Here is a 25466-nt window from a genome sequence, read left to right as displayed (position 1 = left end):
AACTTTTGCAGGTCGACTTTGCCCGAGGGAGTTGCAATCTCAGTTTTAGTGTATTAATTATACTTCCACAATTCAAAATCAACAATTACGTGCAAAATGTAGATTTTAATGTCACTTATTTTCATTTCACAGCAATTTATTTTCACCCAATTGAGAAATTTCCAAATGTTGTGATTGTAAATTACGTTTATCTAATAAAACACGTTTTTTTTGTGCAATTTTATTTTTTTGCACTTAAAATGCATATCAAAAGCATATAACAAAATCTAATCCTATCATCTACATGTGTATAAACCAATAAATTTCTAACCACAGCTTTATCAATTCGTTATTTGTAGTATTTCATCTGGTATCCAGATATTTTAAATAAAATGTTTACCTACAAAATCAGGAAATATGACAGAAAATAATTAGATATCTTTAAGTATCGTTTGAGTTATCTTTCAAAGTCTTTCAACTTTGAAATCTTTCTTCACACAATTCGAACATTAAAAACGTTTGAAAGTATGACTCATATTTCAAGGGAAAACTACACGAGTTTCTATTATATTTTTATCCCAATCCGGCCGTGGACAAACGTATAGAAATTCGAACACATGAAATATTTTAAAGCATCGAAAAACAAAACGACATAATCAAAATAGCCAAACAGCCAAACTATTTAAAAGTTATCCTTGCTTTCAGAAACTGCTACCTGATTTTTGTACAGTTAACCTAAAATATCAATTCAATATCGAGTATGTCTCATTTCTTGAAAGAATAGTTGAGTAGCCAGTGTCTTTTAAGTCTGGACAGCATCGTCAAGTATGACTGTTTTTAGACAGCATTGTCAAAAATGTCTTCTTTTTTTTTCCGATAGAGGCATAGTCAGTCGTCTTATCTGTCGAGCTTAACTTCATCCACAAATGACAGTGCAAATATGTCACTTTATTTCTAAAATATGTTATATAAACCCACAAATATTTTCGTTAAGAAACCACATGAGGCAGGCAAAGCAGTTTGCCAAATTGTGAACGGGTAGTTTTTGATAACAGCAAGTTCTGAAATATCCTCACAGTTTGTTTCATAACCAAATAGTTGAAGCATTCTGAATACACATGCAGTTCGCTCAATTTGATTTCATGTTTTTTTCTGTTTTTGTGATGCCTTCATTTGCCTTCTTGTCCGATCTATGAGATTTGGGAAATCGATTGCGGAATCGGTACTCTTTGCACACTACTGTCGCCCTAATTTATACCGAAAACAAATTTAACGGTTTTACGTTTTCAGATGTAGTATAAAAAGAATAGAATGTGAATCCTATAGTTGTACATTTATGCTTTGGTTTCTTAACTTTATAATAATTCTGTTGAGATTGATTTCTTTCAAACATCTTCAGTCATATTTATGTTTACGTTAAAATGTCCCATAAATCAGCGAAGTCTCTCAGCTTACTTCAATTTCACCTTAAAGTCAAACTGTTTTGTAGGTATTATTCCAGTAATAAAAGTGTATATATAATATAGATATAATTACATCAAAATATGATATATAAGTATAATACAGTGACAGTCATAATTATCTCTGGGTAGATAATAAGATGATAGCCAGGTGCTCGTTTTATTCCATAAAAGTTTTATTCAGAGATCAGCTGTGTTCTTTTTATAAAACATTTAAAACGTAAATGAAATTCTAAATGATATTTGTTTGGAAGACGAGCTCGGTATTAACTCAGGGTCTCTTTATAAAAGTGAAGAGTTAATTTAGCTAGTTTCGCAATAATAAAGTCAACAAAAGAATAAATACCATCAGCAAAATAGCTAGCAAGTAGGGGTGCATATTTCTAACAATTATATTGTCACCTAAATTATAAATTACCCGTCAAAAAAGTCTGTCATTTGATTTAAACACCTGGGGATTTATAACAAATACCTGGTGATTATAGGTAGCCACGAAAATTTGAAGTCAGTTAAGGTTGAAAAAAACGTCTCATGTTATTTTACTACACCTTGTAAAATACCAGACGAAGTCACAATATTGTAATTGCAAATTTTAAACATCTTAATTTTAATGTAGGTGTAAATATCAGAAATTTATATTTTAGTATGACCTCTGAAATCGTTTTAAACGCACAGTTGAAATCTACATTGTTACTCTAAACAACACAAAAACAATTTTCGTTTTCGCATACCGGAATAAATGTCACACACCTCCAGCAAATATCTTCATTCTTACTCTTAACAACAACAAAAAAAAAACAATTTTCGTTTTGTATACAGGAATAAATGTCAAACGCCTCAAGCAAATGCCAAGTCTTTAATTTGACCCAGTTATAAATCAAAACCAAGACATCGTTGCGGCCTACAACTAGGATATGATACTGATAACTAATTGTTTATAGCTTATAGTCAAGTGGTTTCCTGTACCGATGCAGGGACTGAAAAATTTAAGAATACCACCTTTATATTTTTGCTTTTAACATATACTGAAGCGCTGGAATTTGACTGTTTTATAGGCTTTCGACCAACAAATGCAAGAGGCTACTAGCTAGTCATTAACTACCATTATGTCATAAAATTTAAGCAATTTTAAAATAAAAAACACCACTAATAGTCCTGGTTAAACATCTAAAGCTAATGACGAGAAACATAGAACGTATAATTGACAAGTTTAAACAGTTCAAACGAAATGGAAATTAAGAGGTATCTAACCTATGACAATTAAAGAAAGTCAAAGATTTCAATAATACCAAGTTTTTAGTCTCAAGTTTGTGCTACTGGTGTAGAGTGTGATTTAAAAAAAAGTACAAAGAAAAATTATATGACATAGTTCTGATGTTACAATTAATATAAGCTGTCGCTTTATTTAATCCATGTTACACGTAAAGTACATTGAAATATAAACTAGCTAGAAGAAATATGTTTTTGAGAGGGAAGAAAACGTAGTACTCGAGGGTGCAAACTTCAAAAGAAAAGTTAAGTTTTGATTAAATTATTGAACAATATTTCAGCCAAGAAAGGTTAAAGAGATGTAAATAGATTTTATTATGGAGATTTACATTTTACTGTTACCTAGAAAAACAACATTTTATTCCCTATAAAATCTGATAGTATGTTGAAATCTGCACTTTTTAAAATGACAACAACACGAGACTCTTTTTAAAATATCAAAATGATTTCACTTAAGTGAAAACTTATCAAACCTCTGATAGAAGTTGTTAATTTTTCTTTAAATTGAAGTGGCCACTTGATAAGAAATTTCTTTTTACTGTTGAAATGGGTTTGACGGTCTATATGAAGTATTGATTATTGAAAACAATGTATCGGTCTTATATTTACGTTTTTGAGAGCTGCTCAGTAACAAGCAATTTCACATATTTAAGTATATTTTTTCTTAATTTCACATTCATTCATTCATTCATTTCTACTTGTAAAATTCATTACAAAAAGCATGATTTGATAATATTCAGGATGTGCGCTTCTCCTGTTTTTGACTTAATGTCAAATATTCGAAATCCTCAAGTTTTATCAAGGCGCTGCCAAGAAAATATTTATCCGCTTACACCTACTTTTTTTCTCATAATCTTATTTTAAAAATATTGGTTAAAAAGCTATTTATGGAAATTTGATGAAATGCTTGCTATTTTTTTGATAGTTAGGTACCAATGACAAATGGAAGAAAAGTCTAGAGAGAATCATTTCCTGACAAATCTTCAATGACTTATAAAGCAAATTAAAGGTCACGGACCTTGATTTTTTTCTGCTTTTTTAATTTGTTATTTGAGTTTTATAAATGTAGTCTTTTAAAAAGCTTTTTTTAAATCATAGTAGCGAAATCCTTAAGTAAAATCAAGATGTCTATGATTTTTACCAGGTGAACAACTAAGTTCTTTGTTTACAAACCCGTACTCTTGCAATATTGTCTTTATCGTGTGATTTGTATTCTAGGTTTGCTGTCTCATCAACACTTACTTAATATCCCAATACATATCCATATTAACTAATAAATAAAAACAGTTAAAACAGCTGATGGGTTTCCCTCAGGTTTAGTTTGGATTCGTGTTTTCTTTATCGATGTTTGACTTTACGGCTGTCATACAAGTGGGAGGTTTAGCTAGCTATAAGACCAGGTTTAATTCTATTCAAAGTCAGAAATATGACAGTTGTTGTCCATTCCTTTGATGAGCTTTTGATTTTGCCATTTGATTAGGGACTTTCCGTTTGGAATGTTCTTCGAGTTCATTTTTTTTATTTTACTTATTTAATACATTTTGAACAGCGGTAAACTACAGACCTGTAAGTAGATATATAAGACGATGTGTTTTGAGTGCCAATGTTGCCTTTATTTGTATATTATTTCCATATTCTAATTACAGAAAGAACCCGACTTTTGCATTGGTCGAGTATAGTCGGTGCCTCTCACGGTGAGGACTACAGTATATGGGAGTATGGTAAACCAGCATCAAGAGCTGTCAAGGAGGTCTGTGAATATGGATATGTCAACCATATGGAACAAGAAATGAGAAGAAATGTAAGTTTTTTTAACATTAATTTTCAAAGTTATAATGCAGGGTTCAATGAACCTTCGTCAGAATTTTAGGAAATGAATCGAACATTGATTTAAAGTATATTCACTCAACCCGGGTTGTGTTCCATTTGTTGTAGTCAAAAAATTGTCCTCCTTTCATTGTGTATGATAGTATCGTACACAACTGATCGCCGAATCTTTACTTGCTAGAAACAACACGATGAGTGTCATAAGCTGAGCAGGAACTGATAACCCTTCCAGAGCACATGATTTCATTTCATGATCTGCTTACTCTCTGGAGAACATAAGTTCAACTAAATTTAATTTGGGGTTTGTGTTGTTCAATCTTTAAGGAGTGATTTATTGAATGTTGATTTCATTTGCCGCCTTGTTTTCTTTTGGCCGTTTCCTTCTTCATCTTACACTGAAAACACATTCCATTGTTTTTATTCAAAATGCAACCACTGTGGATTAACGATTACGTTAGGTGTTGTCGATAAGTTTTAGATTGAAATATCTTGCATTTTATGTTTGAATTTCTTTATCTTTTAATCTTTTTAAGTCATTCAAACATAATGATGTTTGTCATGTCGATTTGTGTATTTGGAAATTAATAAAAAGGCACAAATTGGTAAATGCACAGTAGCTTTGCAACATCATACAGAGTTGTGTAAAACACATAACATCATGACATAACTTACGGAAACACTTGATTTTCGCACGAACATCAAATCTTTTTCTTTTTTTGAAGACATGTTAAATTTTGTGTACATTTTTTTTTTATCATAACAAATCACATTGTCGTTTATTTCATGTTTTATAACTTTATGTATAATGTGACCTTTGTGCACTGATCCACCTGTCCGATGAAAAGGGTTAAATTTGTAGAAAAAAATGGCAATAGCTGATACTAATATTAGTTTTCATCTTTTCTTTTTTTAAGAATTATTAATTCACAAGTAACTGAAGGTCAATCCAATATACATTTTACGAATTTTATAAAAACAAATTTGACCATATATGTAAATAGCCATATGATTTGCATATTCTTTGTATGAAATGGCCATAAAGGGGCGTGCATATTAACCAATAAATGAAACCAATAAGAATATATCTCAATTTTTCTCAAAATGGTTCATATATAATAGGTAAAAAACATAATTAGACATAAAGAGCGTGGTTTCACGCATTTTTCGCGCTAACAAAGTCTCGCGAGTTTTCAACTTTCTCTGAAAGGGACTCTGAAATGTTTTTGTTATTTTCTCCTGATTTTACATGCATGTAAACTGAAATAAAATTGACTGAAGAAAGAAGACGGAAACTTAAAGTAAGGTTTTATACTCTTTTAAGCTAGATGCGTTGAATGGAAGTTAGACGAAATTTTTAATCATACATGTATTTGTAGTTTGAAAATTGATTTTCGTAACATTCAATTTTCTCTACAATTTAACATCCCCTATTGACCCATTCGTGTTATACAAATTTACTAAGTTATGTTAAAATGTGACAAATGGATTATTTTTCGCCATTCTGATAAAAGCAAACGCAGCCAAATTTATACTAAATTAATGTTGAGTTATATATCTTTATATAAATTATCGTTACTGAACTAGTTTTGAACTATGAATGACTTTGTTAATGCAAAACGTCCTTATGTACGATTATATATGTTAAATTAGATCTGTTACTGGGATTCGTCAATGGACGAAACTTCCCAGAGTCTTACTTAATTTACCGGAAATGACAAATGTTCTTTCAAAGGTACAAACTTTGTAATCAGAAAGAAGAAAGGAACCTTTTTGATGCATCAGTATACCGAATGTCAATATGTTTAACTCATCAATAAATACTTCACTGACTATTGTGCTGAAAAATCACTGCTAGCTTTGTATGTTGTTTAGCTATGGATACCTGGTACACAAACACAAATAACCTCGTTTTCACACCGTCTTGTACTTTCATACTTCATAAAACCTAATGTTATGTCCTTTAACCTTCAGTGACTTTACTCTTTTGTGATATCTATAAATTCAATTAAATATGTCGTTTGTAAGAAAAATATTGAACATTTGTCAATTTTATAATAGAAAACATGGTACATCAAAGAAAATATTCGCCAACGAATTATGATATGAAAATAAATAAAAAGTTGATTACAATAATCTCGAATGAATCCCACGATGTATAAAATGTTTTTTTTATATGGTTATGTATATTTAAAGTTTCGTACATGTTGCAAAAAACTTAATGTGAAATATATTATAAATAATGTCATAAAATTTTGACCCACTGAATTTGATATCAATTTGTTGGTATAAGGAAACCAGGAAAAGTGACGAGTTTCATAATGTGAACCTTATAGTAGGTGTTACTTGAGGTTACATTCCGTCTTTAGATCCCCCTCGTAGATACTATTTATTGTATATTTGATATATTTGAAATGCATTGTGTTTAATGCTTAAACTGTAAAATTTAATTCAGAAGTATAAAAGAAATTGAAAAAAAACCAATGGTATTACTTCAAACAATTATAGTGTTAATGATTTTGTTATTATAAAGAGAACCAGAGAGCCTTATAGTGCAGATACAACCAAAATTACCCAAAAGCTGGGAAACAAGACAACTGACAGAACTGCTCGTAGAACCGAGTCTTTTATGCTATAATCGTGTAACTTGTCCACCCCTGAACTGTATTGCAAGAAAAATACCTACATGTAGTTTAACAGAAAAAGACACGCTTGTCCTTAGAAAACCTCAATTCAATAATATTATAAACGAGTCCTTGTTAAATATCAGACTAAACTGACGTATAAATCTTAATGTCAAACATTTATCAACCAGGTAATGTGTCTGTTAATGTTAAAATGGCATTTATTACATATTTATCAAATTGCAATTGATAAATACATACAATAAATCCCTTAGAAATATTAATTATTATTTGATAAAATATATTATCAACAATTAGGTGCGAGTTTTTGAAGAATTCACCAACTTTTGCTTCATCATGATGAAATTTCATACGAAGAGATTTTTCTTTAAAAGAAAACAAATAAATAAGATCTGTTAACACTGTGTATGTATAGGCAATTTTGCAAATACCCATCCATATTTGACATCTTCAAACAGTTAGTATCACGTGTTTGTCAAATAAATCAAGTGTGACGTTTTAACTGAGCCAAGGTCACCATCGGAAACAAATGATTTTTCTATAATAAACGCATTTATAGGTGAAAGGTCTTCAATTTGACAAATGCGAAGGCAGACATTATGATGTGGGTTCAAATTTTATTACATTTTGTCGTTATTAATACTGTTATAACATAATACAAAATTAAGTTCGAAATGAGCTTTATATGACTTCAGGTCAAAAACTTAAAAAAAGAAAGAAATTTAAACATAAAATGATAAATTACAGCTGTGTGTCTTTATTATAATACCATAGCCGTTTTCTCGTTTTGCTATGACATTTTGATAACTGCTTGTTGTGCATGTATGTCGAAAATCCTACACGGTCAGGGTTAATCACTGTTCACTTGTTTTAACGGGTTGCCTGTTTTGACCAAGGCTCATACTAAACTATCTTTTTGGGTTAACCGGAACATGCATGAAATCAGTTAATGACACGAGAAGCTTTATTTTTCACTGTTATTATTCTGATTTTTTTCAACCTTTGATTTGTGTATTGTTTTACTCTTGCATAAAAAGATGCATAACATTGGGTGGAGTGAGAGCCGATGAGACATCGAACCAAGAACAAAAATAAAAAAATCATTTATAAAGTTGTCTCATTGGCAATCATACCACATTTAGATACTCAGGCAGAGTTGGATCATTTGCACCGCCATAGAAAACATCGACTTCAAGCAATGACTCACAGGTGAAGCAGTTCTTGGGAAAATCTTAAAAATTCATATTAAACCGACAAAATGAGGAATAAAGACAATAAAAGAGACTTCCGATACCGTCTTTATTACCGACAAGATACTGGTATTCGTCATTAAGATGATGTGGTTCATCATATTTTATTGCATTTCCTTTATCTACACTTTAGCACACATATCACGTAATGACGACACTGCTGTCAATTATGTAATCATGATTCTGAACAATAACGAATCTTTGGGAGAAGGAATAACCCAAATAGAGGAGAGTTCCCCGGAGTGTACTTAATGTCAAAGTTCGAGAAAGAGGACATATAATTCAAACAGTAACCCAACAGGACAAGTTGACATCTGCATGAATCACAATAATAAACTTACAAAAAGACAAACATACTTATGTACTGATCTAAGAGTACTTGCAGTTACTGAAAGTTAGTTCAAAGCAAAAAAAAACCCCAATTAATAAATTTTTAAATCATGTTTTCCAAGACTAAATTGGTTTGAAAATTTTTAACCATCTAAAATTATTATATTCAATTTAGCGAACAATCTTTAGTTGATACGACACTATAATGAACGTATATTTCTTCCAGTTTAGAATGCGCCTATTAATAGTATTTTCTGTAAAATATGTTACTTAACTAATAAAATGGTTGCCCATACATAACCTGATAACATTCGTCTTGTTTAAATTTAATCCTGAAAAAGAAAGCATTTTTTCTAAAAAAGGAAAATATAGGCGTTTTATACATATACTATTTGGAGTCAAGAAGTCCTGAAAAGGTCCTTGACAAGCTCCCAAATTAAAACCTGCCGGTGAAGTAGTCATGATATTTATTTTAACTTTCAGACTGACAAGATACTGACAGTTGTGAAAACTCAGCCATTATGGGGTGAAAGGGACATAACCAAGAAAAGTCTCGATACACAGATAAATGTCAACCAACATAATCATCTGATTTCTCTACTGTCGATGATTGGTCCAAGTCCTGATTGGTGTATAGGTAAGTCACGTGGTCAATTTTACATTTTTTAAATCAGGCATGCGCGAAGAAAAAATAAAAGATTTATTAATTATCCAATTTCTTTAATAGTTTTAAATGAAGTAAATGAGTTTCCTACACGACAAATGTAAAAGTGTTATGAAATTAGCAAAAGCAAGGCGTTTTGCGAAGCCAAATAAGTCAAATATATATATGTGGAGTAGGATCTGCTTACCCTTGCGGAGCAGCACCTTAGATCATCCCCTTTTTCTGGTGGGGGCTCGGGTTGCTAAGTCTTTAGTTTTCTATGTTGTATCTTGTCTCTTGTTTAAATTTGTCTGTTTATCTATTTATTTTTTAGCCATGGTGTTGTCAGTTTGTTTTCGATGTTTAAGTTTGACTGTCTCTATGGTGTTTTTCGCCCCACTTTTACTTTATTTCGTTGAAGTTGCGTCTTGTTTCTTTTAAAACGTTTTTTTTTGAGATTTTAAGTGTTTAATTCATAATTGCATTTGCATTCTAACAATTTTCTTCATTTAATAATAAAAAAAAGAAAAAAAACCCATTCAAAATAGATGTTTGTTATACTAAATTGACCATAAATAAGATGCTGGTGACGTCAATCTTAATATTATTGTTGATTTGAATTTAGACATTTTAAATGTAAAATGTTCAAAATGAAATATTAGACAGAAAATGTAATTCCAAGAAAAATAAACTATTTAACTGTTTAATATGCCGACTAATGACGTTTTATGTTAAATCGTTTATGAATTCGTTTCTTGTATGATTGCACTTATTTATAGAATGAATACAAACATGCTATCTGGTACCTGCCTATCATAAAGCCTCTTAATGATTTTGACAGGTATGCAGACCATGTACAAATTACCCATTACAGCATGTCAAACGTGCTTTTCTGTAAAATAATTTCAAATTAGACGTTATGACATTGTAGATAGAGCAGAAATGAAAGCTAAATATTTATTTTCATCTCAGTTATGTAATAATAAATACCTTTTTAATGGCTGATCTTTTGAAAGATGGCGATAAAGCGCCAAACATTCGGAAAAAGGGCCAACATATCAAAAATGAGATAATTCTTTTCTGAAAGGTTGTCAAAATAAACTTATAAATTGATAAGTTTGCCATGGTCAATTAGTGACAATAGTATATGCAGTGGGAAGAAATATAGTATGCCTAATTGTAATAATGATAATGAACATACTAAAGTGTTTAAAATTACATCATTTAATAATCAGATACAGTTAAGTCGGCTTCATATCTTGACTTACATCTAGAAATTGACAATGAGGGTCGGTTGAAGACAAAACTTTACGACAAAAGAGATGATTTCAGCTTTCCAATTGTGAACTTTCCATTTCTAAGTAGCAACATTCCAGCAGCACCTGCATACGGGGTATATATCTCCCAATTAATACGATATTCCCGTGCTTGCATTTCCTATCATGATTTTCTTGATAGAGGGTTACTGCTCACAAGGAAGCTATTAAACCAAGAGTTCCAAATGGTGAAGTTGAAATCATCCCTTCGTAAATTTTACGGACGCCATCACGAGTTGGTTGACCGTTATGGAATAACCGTTTCACATATGATATCGGATATGTTCCTTACGTCGTAACTACAATCCCCTTCCCTTTCATGAATTTGACCTACCGAATTAGACTATTAACCGGATTTGTAATCACATAAGCAACACGACGGGTGCCGCATGTGGAGCAGGATCTGCTTACCCTTCCGGAGCACCTGAGATCACCCCTAGTTTTTGGTGGGGTTCGTGTTGTTTATTCTTTAGTTTTCTATGTTGTGTCATGTGTACTATTGTTTTTCTGTTTGTCTTTTTCATTTTTAGCCATGGCGTTGTCAGTTTGTTTTAGATTTACGAGTTTGACTGTCCCTTTGGTGTCTTTCGTCCCTCTTTTAATAATATGTGCGCTGCTTTTTCAAAGAGTGTTTCACAATATTTACGCATGTAAGAAGTAAATCAAACCAAGAAAAATGGAGAAAAGAATACCATCTTAAATTCCCGTTAGCAACGGATGACCCATGAATAAGGCGAAAGTCTGTTCATGTCCTTGCTATCTAAACTCGTTGCCTCTATAGTCAAACTATTTCATTGTGTATCATTAACCGAAAGTTTTTTTTTAACATATTTAGTACTAAATCTTAAGTTTCGTTGACATCAGGCAAGAAACTGTATCTTAAAGATATAATAAAAAAGTAAAGACAAACCAGACATCTAGTAAGAGCTCCATATGAGGAGATACATTCCTTAATTTTAAACTGTTTAAAAACGTTTCATCGTCAACTTTGCTTTGATAATTCCTTTTTAGGCTATTGGCGAAAATTAACCGTCTGCCCACTCTGTTATTATTAGAACTTATCTGATATATAAAATCATTTAACTCACGAAAAACTAGTATAAATTTGTTATTTTTTGGACGCTAACGGTACAGAATTTGCTGAAGAGCATTTGCAAGATTTAATTATCTCCCTTTTACCATATGTAAACGAAAGATAATTTAAAGTAGAAATAGGGAATACAAAGTTACTACTAGTGAATAACGAAGAATTTGCGCTTTACATTTGTGCAAAGAATAAATAATATTATCCATGATTCTTGGTTAAAAATAAAATATATTTATGCAAAATTATGCAAACCTTTCAAATGGGGACACTTCAGCTGTTTTAAAAAGATTCAATATAAAGTAACAGTGACTCACTGACTGCATCTTGTTCCAGGTGTAAGTAAGCTGAACATGTGTAGAGCTGATTGTAAGTGGGAAGATGAAATAAGTATAGATCTGTATCCATGGGATGCTGGCACTGATAGCGGTCTATCATACTTTGTAAGTATATCAAAAGCGCTTAGACTTAAAGAGATTTATTTAAGTCTATGGTATCGTTTCTAGATTATATAAATTAGTAATGTTTTATTATTGACTTTGTTTAGACACTTTTTTTCTTATATTTTAAAGTATATTATCAGAAATATAACAGTTGTTATCCATTCGTTTGATGTGTTTGGATTTTGCCTTTTGATTTTTGATTTTCCTTTTTGAATTTTCCTCGGAGTTCAGTATTTTTGTGTTTTTACTTTATACGTTTAATGGTTCTGTGGAAATGAAAGTGAAAGTTCAGTTATGGCCAAATTCAAAATATTTTATACTAAATTTCCATACATTTGCGTATCAAAGTGTCGAATTGACGCATGATTGCTCGAAGCTAGAAGATATATATTTGGCCATAGCTTAATAGAACAGTCTTAACTGTATAAAGATTTTCAATTTTCTAAAAAAGATAAAAATATATCTACCGTATTACTTTGTATTTCTTGATATAAGTATTACAATAAGGTAGGTTTTTATGGATTGATTTATTGGTAGTTGCTTTAGGTCGCTTCTTTATAAAAAGTTTATATTTAAGAATTGATTGCTTCCCTTTGTATTTTCATTGGGGTGTGAAAGCGTTGACCGAAGTAATTTTACTCCGCGCTTCATTCTAAAAATGTGCGCACGGTCAACGCTTTTACTAAAAGAAGCATTCAATACTTATAATTACTTTTTTTGCATATGATCATGAAAACGCGAATTTTATAATTGTTTTATTTAATTAACCTGTGCACTTTATTGTGGGACCACGTGTAATCATGAGAGAAACGTTTTATTTAGTAATGCAATTGCTTAAGGAATAACACGTGATGTGCAGTTAGCCAATCAGAATATATTATAATGAAACATACATCTAATGTAAATATTACGACTTCAAAATGTTTTGTGTTAAATTCTTAATTTCACCTTTTCAATGAAATCAATCAGTTTAATTTACAATTTTGTTTTAGTCTCACAATATTGAAACAGACCCACCAGAAAATATTCACAAAATTTCAAACTCATATCCGAACCACGCCGAATCTCCATTTTATGGTAAACAAAAAATAAGACCAATGGCCAAAATAGTCTTTACAAAAACAAAAGAGGTGTGTAAAAATGGAGATTCAGAAGATTCATCAGAAGATACAAGTGCAACAGACCTGATAGAAATGATGAAGAAGAAGATGATGATGAAAAAGAAAATAGGTGGGTATTCATTCGAACTTCTCTAAACATAGTATGTCAAACCCTCCTCTCATTATATCTCTAAATATATGCATAATATATATGCTTGCAGTATTGAATCGATCTTATTAAAATACAGACTATGTGTGCAAGCTTTGCTCACAAAGATCAGACAATACTCTGCGTTACTTTTTGTTTAAAATCCTTTCATGATTCTCTGATTTTTCTTATGATGCACTTTCAAAAATGTGAAGGCAGCCATTTTATTGGATGATTTAATAAACATCAGAACAGGAAGTAAAATGAATGGAGTGTTGTCAGATTCCTTTGTCAGTAAAGTTTGGACACGTGATTTGTATTTTGATTTGATTGGTGTTGAATGAACCAATCGTTTGAATGATTTAGTACAGTTTGATGTGAACGTTTTAGACACCACATGTATGTACATGTAAATTATGTTTGTCACGTCAAATGTGCTGCTAGTAAGATCATGTATTTATATATGTAAGCTCTGCATTTAAATAAAATATGTTTTCAATGGAAAAATGCAGAGACATACTATTAGAGTGTATCAAAGGATATAAATCAAATAGCCTATGGCCGAGCTTTCTTATATAGTTTCCATTTCTGCAAGCATAATTATTTATATTTATTTTTTACATAAACTTATTACAGATACCAGGATTGGAATTTTATATTTACACCAGACGCGCGTTTCGTCTACAAAAGACTCATAGTGATGCTCGAATCTAAAAACGTTAAGAAGGTCAAATAAAGTACGAATTTGAAGGGCATTGAGGAACAACAATTATATTTATAGGTTTTAAAACAATATCTAAAATATTTACGACACATACACTTAATTATATTTATCTAATAAGTAATTTTTACATATCCAGACAATGATTAGGTGAAGACTTTGAAATTAAACAAGGTGTGATAAACAAATGTTTTGAACATTTATAGACATTTGTAAAATAACCGCTTCGACGATACACTAAAGACAAGTAAATAGCTGACATATTAAACATAAAACTGCATATTGATATTCCCATTTTATGTATTGTCTCCCCTTACAGCTGAGCGTTTACGGCAAAGTAAGTAGCAAGTTGTATTGCGTTTTACAAAGGGACGTAACTTCAGCATGATGCATGGCGATCGAATGCATTTTAAGTGTACATTTTGCATGAAATAATTTTTCAGTACTTACCTTATTTTCAGATTATAATAAAAACATTAATTTTAGGTTTAGGACGTATTCATTATATTAATTAAAACATTAAAATTCACATATAAAAGGTCAAGGTTGATGGTATTTAAGATACAGGGAACCTAGTAATTCAACAGCAATTTGTCACTATGACAGTTCTTTTTTAACTTTTAAAAATTCTTGGAAATTTATCTTTTTGATAGAAAAATTGTTAATCGTTTACCCTTATTTGTTTTGAGGATATGTAGAATTGTTTCTTTCTGATTAGAGATTAAAGCAACAGAATGGAAAAAAAGATAGATGGATAAAAAATAAACATTTTATTAAGATAGTTTTAGGACTTTAACAATTTTAACTTGATTGAAAAATAACACATGCCAATTTTTGTAGTGTTTACATTGCATTTATGTTGATAAATGAGAAAACTATTTCAGAGCAAGAAAAGTGTGCAACGAGTGATTGGACTGAATGGACGGATTGTAATACTCCATGTGGAGTAGGGTCCATAGAACGGAGGAGATTTTTAAGGAATCCACAAATTCAACCATCCATATGTGGAATAGATCTTACGGAAACGAAATCATGTTTAGGAAACTGTAAAAAAGACAGAGTTCAAAAAGAGCTACCTGACGACTTCGTTGTAAGACATGATCCAATCAGGAAAGTGGATGACATTTGTGCTATAACACCATGGTCTGATTGGTCACCCTGCAGTGTCACGTGCGGCATCGGTATAAGAGAAAAATGGCGAATGTTTCTTCGAAAAAGTAACCTCACAGATAACTGTGGACTCCATCTAATGGAAAAAGATGTTTGTGTTGGCAAAATAAAAGATTGTAAACTAGCACAAAAAATGAAAAATTTTACAGGTAAATATTCATATCTATATACTCAATATGTTAGTCCTGATTTTAGTATGTTTGTTATGTGATTTATTGGTGATTTTCATTAAAAATACTTGTATTTCAATTGATGCATGCAAATATTGAGGTGTCAGGTATTACTCTATTTCATCACTTGCAAAACGTTTGTTTAATATTCAGTTTGTATGAAATACTTTTCAGTCATATATTCTAGATACCAAAAAGAAGGGATGATATGAATTTAAATTAATAAAGCGCCAATACAAGTTATGATTGTACATATAGTCATGCAATATGGACTAAGTCCTATATTTTATTTCTGGACCTGTGGTGTTAAGGTGGCTAGTGTAATCTGTTGGTCTGTCCAATTTTTATTTATACCTGAAGTCTTACTTTGTTTGCCACTGTTTTAAATGACGAATGCAATTTATTTCCCAATAAAATATCATCAGTTATGATCATTTCTTTTCCGCAACTTGCTCTCTTTAACATTTTTGTAGTTTTTATTTTTTATTATTTATACATTCAATATTGTTTTGTTGGTAAAGATAGATATAAAAATTCAAAGATTTGGTGTTCAGTGTGCTTTTTTAGTATCCAATACTTTTAGTTATTCCCTTAACCCTATATATATATAACATGAAAGAAAAAAAGGTCATACCTTAAATCACAAACAGTCTTCATAAATATTTGGGATACTAGTACTTTTCCAATTTTCTTTTCTTCAAAACTGACCTTTTATTTTCAGCAATATGTTTGCAACCATCTTACAATGGACCATGTACCGGTCATTTCCTACGTTATTACTATAACCATTCACTGATGACGTGCTTGCAATTTAATTATGGTGGATGCCGTGGCAATGAAAATAAATTTGAAACTGAGAATGAATGTAACATGTACTGCAGGGATCATATGGGTACTAAAACTATTTATGTATAACATACTGTGGATTAATTAATTTTCGTGGGTTCCAATTTCGTGGTTTGCGGAAAATTTGCATATTTGTGGTTAATTAATTTCGTGGTTTTGGTGTATTTTTCATACATTTCTTACGTAAATTTGCAATTGCTATACCCATGAAAACAACGAATATTGGTATCCAACGAATATAATTAAATCCACAGTAATTATTTATTAACAGGTAGCTTGAATACAATGACCAGTAATTATCATTGAAATGAAATTATGTTTTACAAAGAAATAAAGTTAAATTCGACCATTGGCCAAATTAATATCAGAAATGGTTCGATGATATTATGGATGAATTTCTCATCAGATTGTACGTGTTGACATCCGCCATTTTCAACGAGACTCCTGTTCACAAATCTCGCGTATGAAGTGATTAATTATGAACGTGGTTTCAGCTAAAAGATCGATTCAACTGCTGGTGGACATTAAGTTCCCGAGGGTACCAGGAGCTGAGAAGCCAGCGCTCCTCTGTGCAGGCATAAACTATTCTATAAACGTTTAGTTTAAAAGTGTACTTTCAAAATTTGAAACAATAAGTTTTTTAACCGCCATACCCAGCTTGCCTAGGTAGAAATTGCACATTTATTTTTGATTTTGTTTAATGATCTTCATCTTCGCTAATATATATTAGATTAAACAATTCTATTCATTTGCGTTTATTCCTGGCATGGTTTGCACGTTAAGATACTAGTACTATTATTTTTATACAAAACTTTGAAGGTGCTGGCACTGCATGATATCTGGAATGGCATGAGGATTGATAAAACATAATAACACACACTATGTTAAATTTTCATTGTTCTTTTTCTTCAGAAAAAGTTGATCCTAGATTAAACTCTGTTATTGTAGAAGAATTGATGATTCCAAAAAAGAAAGATAAAATGTCTGATGACGAATCCAAACGAAAGAAAAAAGAAAAACGGAAAAATAAGAAAAAACAGAAAAGGAAAAATAAAAATAATCGATTGCGAAAAAACAAACGCACTAAACATGTTCCAAGCTTAGGACCAGCAATAAACTGTAAAGTAACTGAGTGGTCTGATTGGTCAAGATGTTCGGTCACGTGTGGTCGTGGCCTAGTGACAAAATCAAGGAAAGTTATTACCAAAGATTCGAATGGTGGAAAACCATGTCCTAGAAAATTAATGAGAAAGAAGAAATGTAAATCACCAAAATGTCGTAAGTATATCTCTATTCCCATTATAAAATGGTTTAATGGTAGATTCCAGTTTTGAAGACTCATTGCATTTAAATCATAGAACACATATACTAAGCTTCAGCGACTAATTGCATTGATAACCATTTCTAAAAAATAAAAGTGTCAAATAAGCCATTGGATGAAAAAATAAAAATGAAAACAACATGTAATAGATATATGGTTATCATATCATTGACTAATAACTATACCTTGTACATTAATCTTCAAAACGCTTATAATTAGATTAGACGGGTGCAACACGTGGAGCAGGATCTATTTACGGTTCCGGAGCACCTGCTATTTTCCTTAGTTTTTGGTGGGGCTCATGTTGCTTCGTCTTTAGTTTTTTTATGGTGTGTCTTGTGAACTATTGTGTTTCTGTTGGTCTTTTTCTTTTTTAGCCATGGTGTTGTCAGTTTATTTTTAATCTTTGAGTTTTAATGTCCTTCTGGTATTTTTCGCTCTTCTTTTACTCTTACATGCCATTATTTAAAATTCAAAATCTTTTAAATATGTTTGATAGAAATAAAGAATTAAATATACATTCTATTTAAGATGTTATCTTTCTAGCTATAGATTGCCAAGTTGGAGAATGGGGACCATGGTCACCATGTTCACAATCATGTGGTGATAATGCAGTTCAGAAACGAAGGCGAAAAATACTTAAAAAGCCAAGACGTGGCGGAATGGATTGTCCTTCACATAGACAAAAGAGACGATGTGTAGTGCCAATGTGTCCTAAAGCTGATGTAAGATCCTAAAATAAGAACCCTCAGATGTAAGCTTCGATCTCTCAGATCCTCATTTTTTAATTCTTTTAACAGAAAACTAACATATTATTAACAAATAAATGATATCAATATAAAAGCAAAACTCATTAACATAAATAAAAACTAACACCTTACCTGATTCTTAAAGTTTTCTTCACAAAAATTGAAAAAAAAAGTAACAACCTGTAAAATGCGCGTTTATGAACATGACATAAATGGCACTTTCATATTTCACAGTGAAAAGTAAAATCACAAAAATACTGAACTGCGAGGAAAATTCAAAACGGAAAGTCTATAGTCACATGGCAAAATAAAATGATGAAACACATCAAACGAATTTAAGTTACAACTAAAGCATGTGTAATAGATGTAATAAACTCACTTTTTTTCAGCATTCTTCTGCAACTCCCTCCTAATTATATTTATGTGTAAGTGATGTACATCTACATTAAACCCGATTCTTCCTTATTTTGTCAGTTTGTTTTCGACTTATAAGGTTGAAAATCCTTTTGAATCGTCGCCTTTCATCAGGTTTTATCACATTTTATCATCCCTCATAAAAATATACTATCATATAACTTAATACAGTTAACAGAGTTAACGTATTGGAGAATCCTTTCTTACAAATTTTCATGTAAGCAGTCAATTTTATTTGAATATGATCATAAAGAAATTAAAATTTTAGATGGATTTGAATTAATTACAAGCAAACGCATAGAATAGATGCTAGGCTGAAACTAAGTACGACAGACGGGAGTTTCATCTACAAAAAACTCACCAGTGAAGCTCAAACAAAAAAGTTATAAAGGCCGATTCATGTGTAGAGTTCATGATCATTATTTTGTTTTGTCAAATAGTTCGATCATAACATCATTCAATTATTTAAAAATCCTGATTTTAAACTACCTTGGATTACGTCATCCTTAATTTGTTTTATTTGGTTTCAGATGGAAAAAATGATGAGAGATGCAATGTCTGTTTCATTTGGACGACGTTGACGCTGATTTCCTTAACAGACTTCCTATAAGTTAGTGGCAGCAGCGTAACCTCATACCTCATATCGTGTACATGTAAACTGTGTTTGTTTTCAGAACGCAACGAAATATCTATAAATGGGTACTTATTCAGGTCTTTCACTTTCAATTGGTGTGTTAAATATTTTAAATGCAAGATATATCCAATTGCCACGAGAACTTTGCATGAACATAACAATACAACGAATAAGACGTACTAATTATTATAATGTATATTCTGATTGATGCTAAACGTGAATTCATTGTGCAATTGTAAAGTTTCATCTGAAAATGGACTTGGTAGTGACATTCTTATTGAACGTCTATCGGTAGTAAAAAGTGCTAACATAAAACAATCGGCTAACAAACTAGTATTTTGGCCAGTGTTTTGTGCTTTTATAAAAAAAATCACAAATAATATTATTGTTTAATTTGTAAATATTAAGTGAGATTCTGTGTGAGTAAAATTGAATATGAATGAGTGTCATCCTGAGTTGGTTGTTTGGATGAGATTTATGTATCACAACAAAGACCGACTACATTTGTTTGCTTGCATTGTATATTCTGTATGATGAATAAAGTACATCGGTGTATCAAGTTGAACTTTTCACTCAGTAATATTGGTCTAGTAAAAATATATGACTTATCCCATTTGATATTGATATAACTCCAAATATATAGAAACTACTTATACTATCTTAATAGACGCTTTATTTTATAACACTACTTCAATGTCAATGCCAAAGTAATTTTTAAAACTCCATCTAAACATTTGACTAATTAATGTGTATATTGTTTTAACGTATCTTTTATATTGATTGATAAGTAATCAGTTAAATAGGTCGATCATAACATTAGAAAGATTCACAAAGTTGTATTAACAGGTTTTTATTAACAGAAAAATTTACCACTATTCCAAATTATGAAGCATTCAATACAAGGCTGCCTACTGTCTACCACTGTTAGCACACATTCAAATAACATATACAATTATATGTTAAAAAGTAACCTTCTGCGATTCTGAACTGAAGATGTATTAATATGATAATATACAAAACCTGTGTGAACTTGTGAAAATGAAGATTGTTTTATAATGGTTGTGAATGTGTGTAAGCAAATTAGATGTGTGTATTTGAATCTTAATGAATGTTTTTATTATTTATATTTATATGTTGTTATATATTATATCTATTTCCATTTGTGTTTCATTTTATTGTTACTTTGTATCTGTAAAATTTCAAAATGCGAAACGTTTCGTAGTAGTCATATATCTAAGCCAATATCCGTAAAAGAAATCCTTATATTGGAGACTGAACAATGCTTATACGACTTTACATAATGATGCAGACTTATTAAATCAATATATGTTCACTAGAGTTAAGTCTTGTTTAATGGTAGTGCGGATCTCAAAATGAATTATGGAGAGATAGCTTATAGAGAGGGACTTGTCCGTTATGGGACTGAAATGGTTTTAACATTTCATATGTTTTCGAGAAACTTGACAATTTTTTGAATATTTGTGTGCAGTTTTAAGCGGAAAAAGCACATCAAGAGAGTTGAATGTTTGTGAATAAAATATGAATTTCGTAATCATTTAGGAGGTGTTGTTCTTTTCACGGAAAGACTTATTATTATCCATTTTCCTGTCTGACACATAATTATAGTTTAGATATCAATTTAGGCAAATTCTTTAAAAAAATCTTATGCGAATACAGATCTTGTGAAATGATATCGTTTTGTTAATAGGGGCTACGTTTTGAAGCATTTCGGGTACCCCCGTTATTAAAATGACAAAAACATTCAAGCCGTAATTTCATTGGTTGAAGAAAGAAGAAGGGAGAAATCGACACAGACGGAGAGTGGTCAAATGACTGTTGCTTGTATTTCAATCCGACTAAAATATTTGTATATTTTTTCCTATTCAGATGAAGATATATTCAAAATATTCAAAAGAAAAAAGTTTTTTTCAATTGTATTGAAATATAAGACGTTTGTTAAAAATGTTATTCTTTTGTTAGATCAGAAGTATAAGTATATGCGTTGTCCTTATCTACAATTCTAATTACTTTCCCTGATATAAAACTTGTGTGTGTGTAACTAATTGAATAGTTTCAAGAATAAGAAGATAATCTATTCAAAAATTTAAAAGGGTCAATTAAAAAGGGTTATTTTGGGACATTAAATATCACAAAAAATTATATCAGAAAATTAGAAGAGCTGCGAAAGTTTCCTTGTTACGTCAAAACAGTGAAAAAACGATAAGATCTCAATGAATATATTAAATAAGTTACTAAATAGTTGCATTTGGCAAAGTCTTCCGGAATTTTGGGTCCTAAATGGTTTATAGTTTAAAATTATTTTCATTTAAATGCCTTTGTAGACAATACAAGCGTCTGGCGTACAATAATGTAATCCCGTTGTCTTGGATAAGTTTATTCATATATTGCTTTTGTATAATATAACCTCTTTGATAAAAAAAGTTTTGACACACACCAAGATTTTTTTTTCTTAAACCTAGATATAATAAAGATGACCCTTTCATAGAGATGGTCATGTTGTTATAAGACCATATATCAAGATTGTCAAGGTAAAACTTTCGTTAATTATCCTTGTTTCACCTCTGCAAAATAATATTTCTTTTCATTTATATGTTTTGTATATTTTGTTCATTAAAACGTTGTAAAAACCGATATTGCCTTTTGTCATGTATATCATTCCTATCACTTCTTGTCTTAAAACGAATTGTATATCTTTCTATTTTTATTTCTTCGTTCCTTATTATGGCTGTCTGCAGGCTACCAGATTTCTTGACATGTTTTTTTTTTTGATAATGTATGCTTTTAACCCTTTTGTTGGTTTATTATTTTTTTTAAATCATACTGTCAACGCTGAAGATGGGTTTTGATTGGTTGGTCAATGTATTTCCTGTACGTTTTGTTATTTTCTTTTGGTCATTGCAATACTTTTCTTCCTATATCCGATATAGAATTTCGCCAATATTGTTCATGGTTCAATATATAAACGTTTGATTTATCTTTTATCTGGTCTCGAAGAAGTAAAAAATTAGACGTGGTGTTTTCGACAATATTTTAAGTTTGTAGTAAGGTCAGTTGAAATAATAAACCAAATTAAAAAAAATGTAAGAAAAGTACCAGGGTAAACAGTGAAACAAGACATCATGATAGAGATCGATTGCATAAAGAGTTGAAAATATAAAAATGACAATATGAAAACAAACTTTAACAACTTAAACAAAAGGTACACAAGCAGCTCAGACTATCATTCTGGCAATGCATAGCAAGTAGTTGAACTACTATAAATCCAGACGAGAACGGATTTTCTAATATGAAGAAGTTCTGGATTTTTATCAAAAGTGAAATCACGACAATTAAACAATAACATCATTTAACATGTTTTAAAAGAATAAAACAAACATATATCAGAAAGCAGAGATCAGACTAAACCAAAGAAATTTAAAAACAGTCTTGACATGCATCCTTCCACAAGTTCCATTCGAGTCTAAAAATAAAAACGATAGCTACAACCAAACTCATTACCTCCGACCGGAAGTAAAACCCATGCCTACATGAGGTGTATATTTTGTTGTGATGAATGTAAAAGTAGGCAGGTCAGAATGGAAGCATTGATTATGATGCCTCGTGACGAGAGAGTGCCATAATATCTACACGTTACGAACACTCGAAACAACTCTATAAGTGTTCCACAGGTGGCTTGTTGCAAGGCGAAATTTCTGGCTCTGCTCAACATATTCTTATTTTGCGATTGTTTTCATCGTCCGTTATCCCTGTCGATCCCATATCGCAGGACCTACTTATTCTATTATCGCCTACTTGTTTTCGTCCTGAACATACATGAAATATTTGCCACTGGACATGTTGCAGTCACATTAAATAATTGAAATTGACAACTATGTTCACTGAAAAAAAAACCAAGGAGAAATTAGCCTTTCATCTAGACAAATGAAATATCTTGACCATAAACTGAAATGAAAAATAATTACCAACAACAACAACATTTCACATGGTCACATGCTCAAACATGTTGAAAAGACAAAATGCACAGGGTACCAAACCAATCAGAACACAAAAACAAAATTTCTGCAGCAAAAAAAACAGCACATTTGGATTACATTTACTACATTAGTTAGACAATCTCTATGATATGCCTGTTCAGTTTTGGACTCTACCGAGGACATACAGAAGAAAGAAAAATGGTCAAAGACAAGTTCTTTTTTTAAAATTAGTTGCAACATAAAAGTATCTACATTTTTGTAAAGTGATTAAAAAAAAGATGTGGTATGAATGCCAATGAGACAACTCTCCACGAAAGACCAAAATGACACAGAAATTGACAACTATTGGTCACCGTACGGCCTTCAACAATAAGCAAAGCCCATACCGCATATTCAGCTATACAAGGCCCCGAAATGACAATGTAAACATTTCAAACGTGAAAACTGACGGCCTTATTTATGTACAAAAAATGAACGAAAAACAAATATGTAACACATAAACAAACGACAACCACTGAATTACAGGCTCCTGACTCAGGACAGGGGCACATACATACATAATGTGGCGGGGTTTAACATGTTAGCGGGATTCCAACCCTCCCTCTAACCTGGGACAGTGGTATAACAGTACAACATAAGAACGATCTATAAAAATCCGTTTAAAAAGGCTTAACTCATCAGATGGACAAAATTACGTGGCCGGGTACTTTACATCCCTACAACAAAAAGACACGAGGAAGCTAGGAACAGATCTGAGAGTACTGGTAGTTATCTGATAGCTAGTTCAAAGCCACTAACAACTATACAAAAATCATGCATCTAAGACTAAATTATCAATCCGTACACATCCAACATCCAATGGATTTAGCGTAAAGACGTCAGAGAAAAACATGACCTTTTGCAATGCCAAGATACAGGTTTCGACAGATTGTAGATCCATGAATGTGTATATGTATTTAACATACTAGTTATATTTAGTAGCTTTTAATTTACTGTTAACAAAATTAATATTTATACCAATTAAAACAATATTCAATGATCTCAGTGTTGAATTGGTAACCTTTTAGAATAAGTTTACAAGGATAATTTCTAAATTTCCGGGCACGGTTAACAACATTTCCGTAAAAAATTAGAATGTGCTATTTCGTTTGAAATAAGTTGTCTAAAGGTACAACCTAACTTCAAAGCCAAATATTTATATCTGTGGAAAAAATTAGTAAAGGTTTTAAGTAATTTATGGTAACGATATCCCTGGTTAGATAATTTAAACTATTTTGACTATTTTATTTTTTATGTCAGTTTAGTTCGCGCATCATTGTAAATATGACGGAATTTGATTTTGCCATGTGATTATGGACTCTTCGATTGGAGTTCAGTATTTTTGTGATTTTACTTTATACCAGTAATACATAGATTAATACGGTCGTTAAAATCAAAAACGTCACAACAGACACGGGCATAGCGAACGAGCTGTGAAATATAAACACCGTAAGATGGTGCGAAAGGAGCATCACCATCTACAAATGGAAAATTAACAATAGGGAACGAAAAAACATCCCTTTTGTCGTAAATTGTAGTGTGAAGTTTCCCCTTTAAAACCGAAATATCTAAATCTAGGAAAGGACAGTTATTACCGTTTAAATTTGATTTACTAGTATGTGAAGTAAGTTCCATGGGGTAAATTTCAGCAGTATATTGAGAAAATGCCTGATAATTTAACGAACAAATATCATCAAGATAACGGAAAGTGTTGTTGAATTTATCAATTAAATGCAATTTTGACGGGTCTTTATAAAGTTGATAAAGCTGAGTTCGTAATAAAACATGTAAACAATAAAATAACACAAATATCGAAAATCAAATCAGAAAAATCCATTATCATTGGCAAATTCAAAAGCTCAAACACATCAAACGAAAGAAAAACGATACTCATATTCCTGACTTGGTACAGGCAT

The 25466-nt window shown here is 31.1% G+C and overlaps 1 protein-coding gene across 6 annotated transcripts in view; it reads left to right on the top strand.

Annotated features, from left to right (window-relative positions):
- The window catches only part of LOC134686863 (spondin-1-like), a 75555-nt gene extending 53387 nt beyond the window's left edge, over positions 1-22168 (top strand). Inside the window, exons 6-15 of one of the 6 annotated variants that reach the window (XM_063546678.1) lie at positions 4355-4509; positions 9241-9394; positions 12137-12243; positions 13236-13473; positions 14532-14549; positions 15097-15531; positions 16274-16444; positions 17347-17676; positions 18266-18444; positions 19413-22168. In XM_063546678.1, coding sequence (XP_063402748.1) covers positions 4355-4509; positions 9241-9394; positions 12137-12243; positions 13236-13473; positions 14532-14549; positions 15097-15531; positions 16274-16444; positions 17347-17676; positions 18266-18444; positions 19413-19463 — 1838 coding nt within the window. In that variant the 3' untranslated portion in view covers positions 19464-22168. Of the gene's footprint in view, positions 1-4354; positions 4510-9240; positions 9395-12136; positions 12244-13235; positions 13474-14531; positions 14550-15096; positions 15532-16273; positions 16445-17310; positions 17677-18265; positions 18474-19412 lie in introns of all 6 variants that reach the window. The other 5 variants (XM_063546676.1, XM_063546679.1, XM_063546681.1 and 2 more) reach the window with 5 other exon arrangements.
- The last annotated feature ends 3298 nt before the right edge of the window (positions 22169-25466 follow it).

This window comes from Mytilus trossulus, chromosome 10 (genome assembly GCF_036588685.1).
Source record: "Mytilus trossulus isolate FHL-02 chromosome 10, PNRI_Mtr1.1.1.hap1, whole genome shotgun sequence".
NCBI lineage: Eukaryota > Metazoa > Mollusca > Bivalvia > Mytilida > Mytilidae > Mytilus > Mytilus trossulus.
Note: the sequence above shows the minus strand (reverse complement) of the source record. Positions and strands in the feature narration are given on the sequence as shown.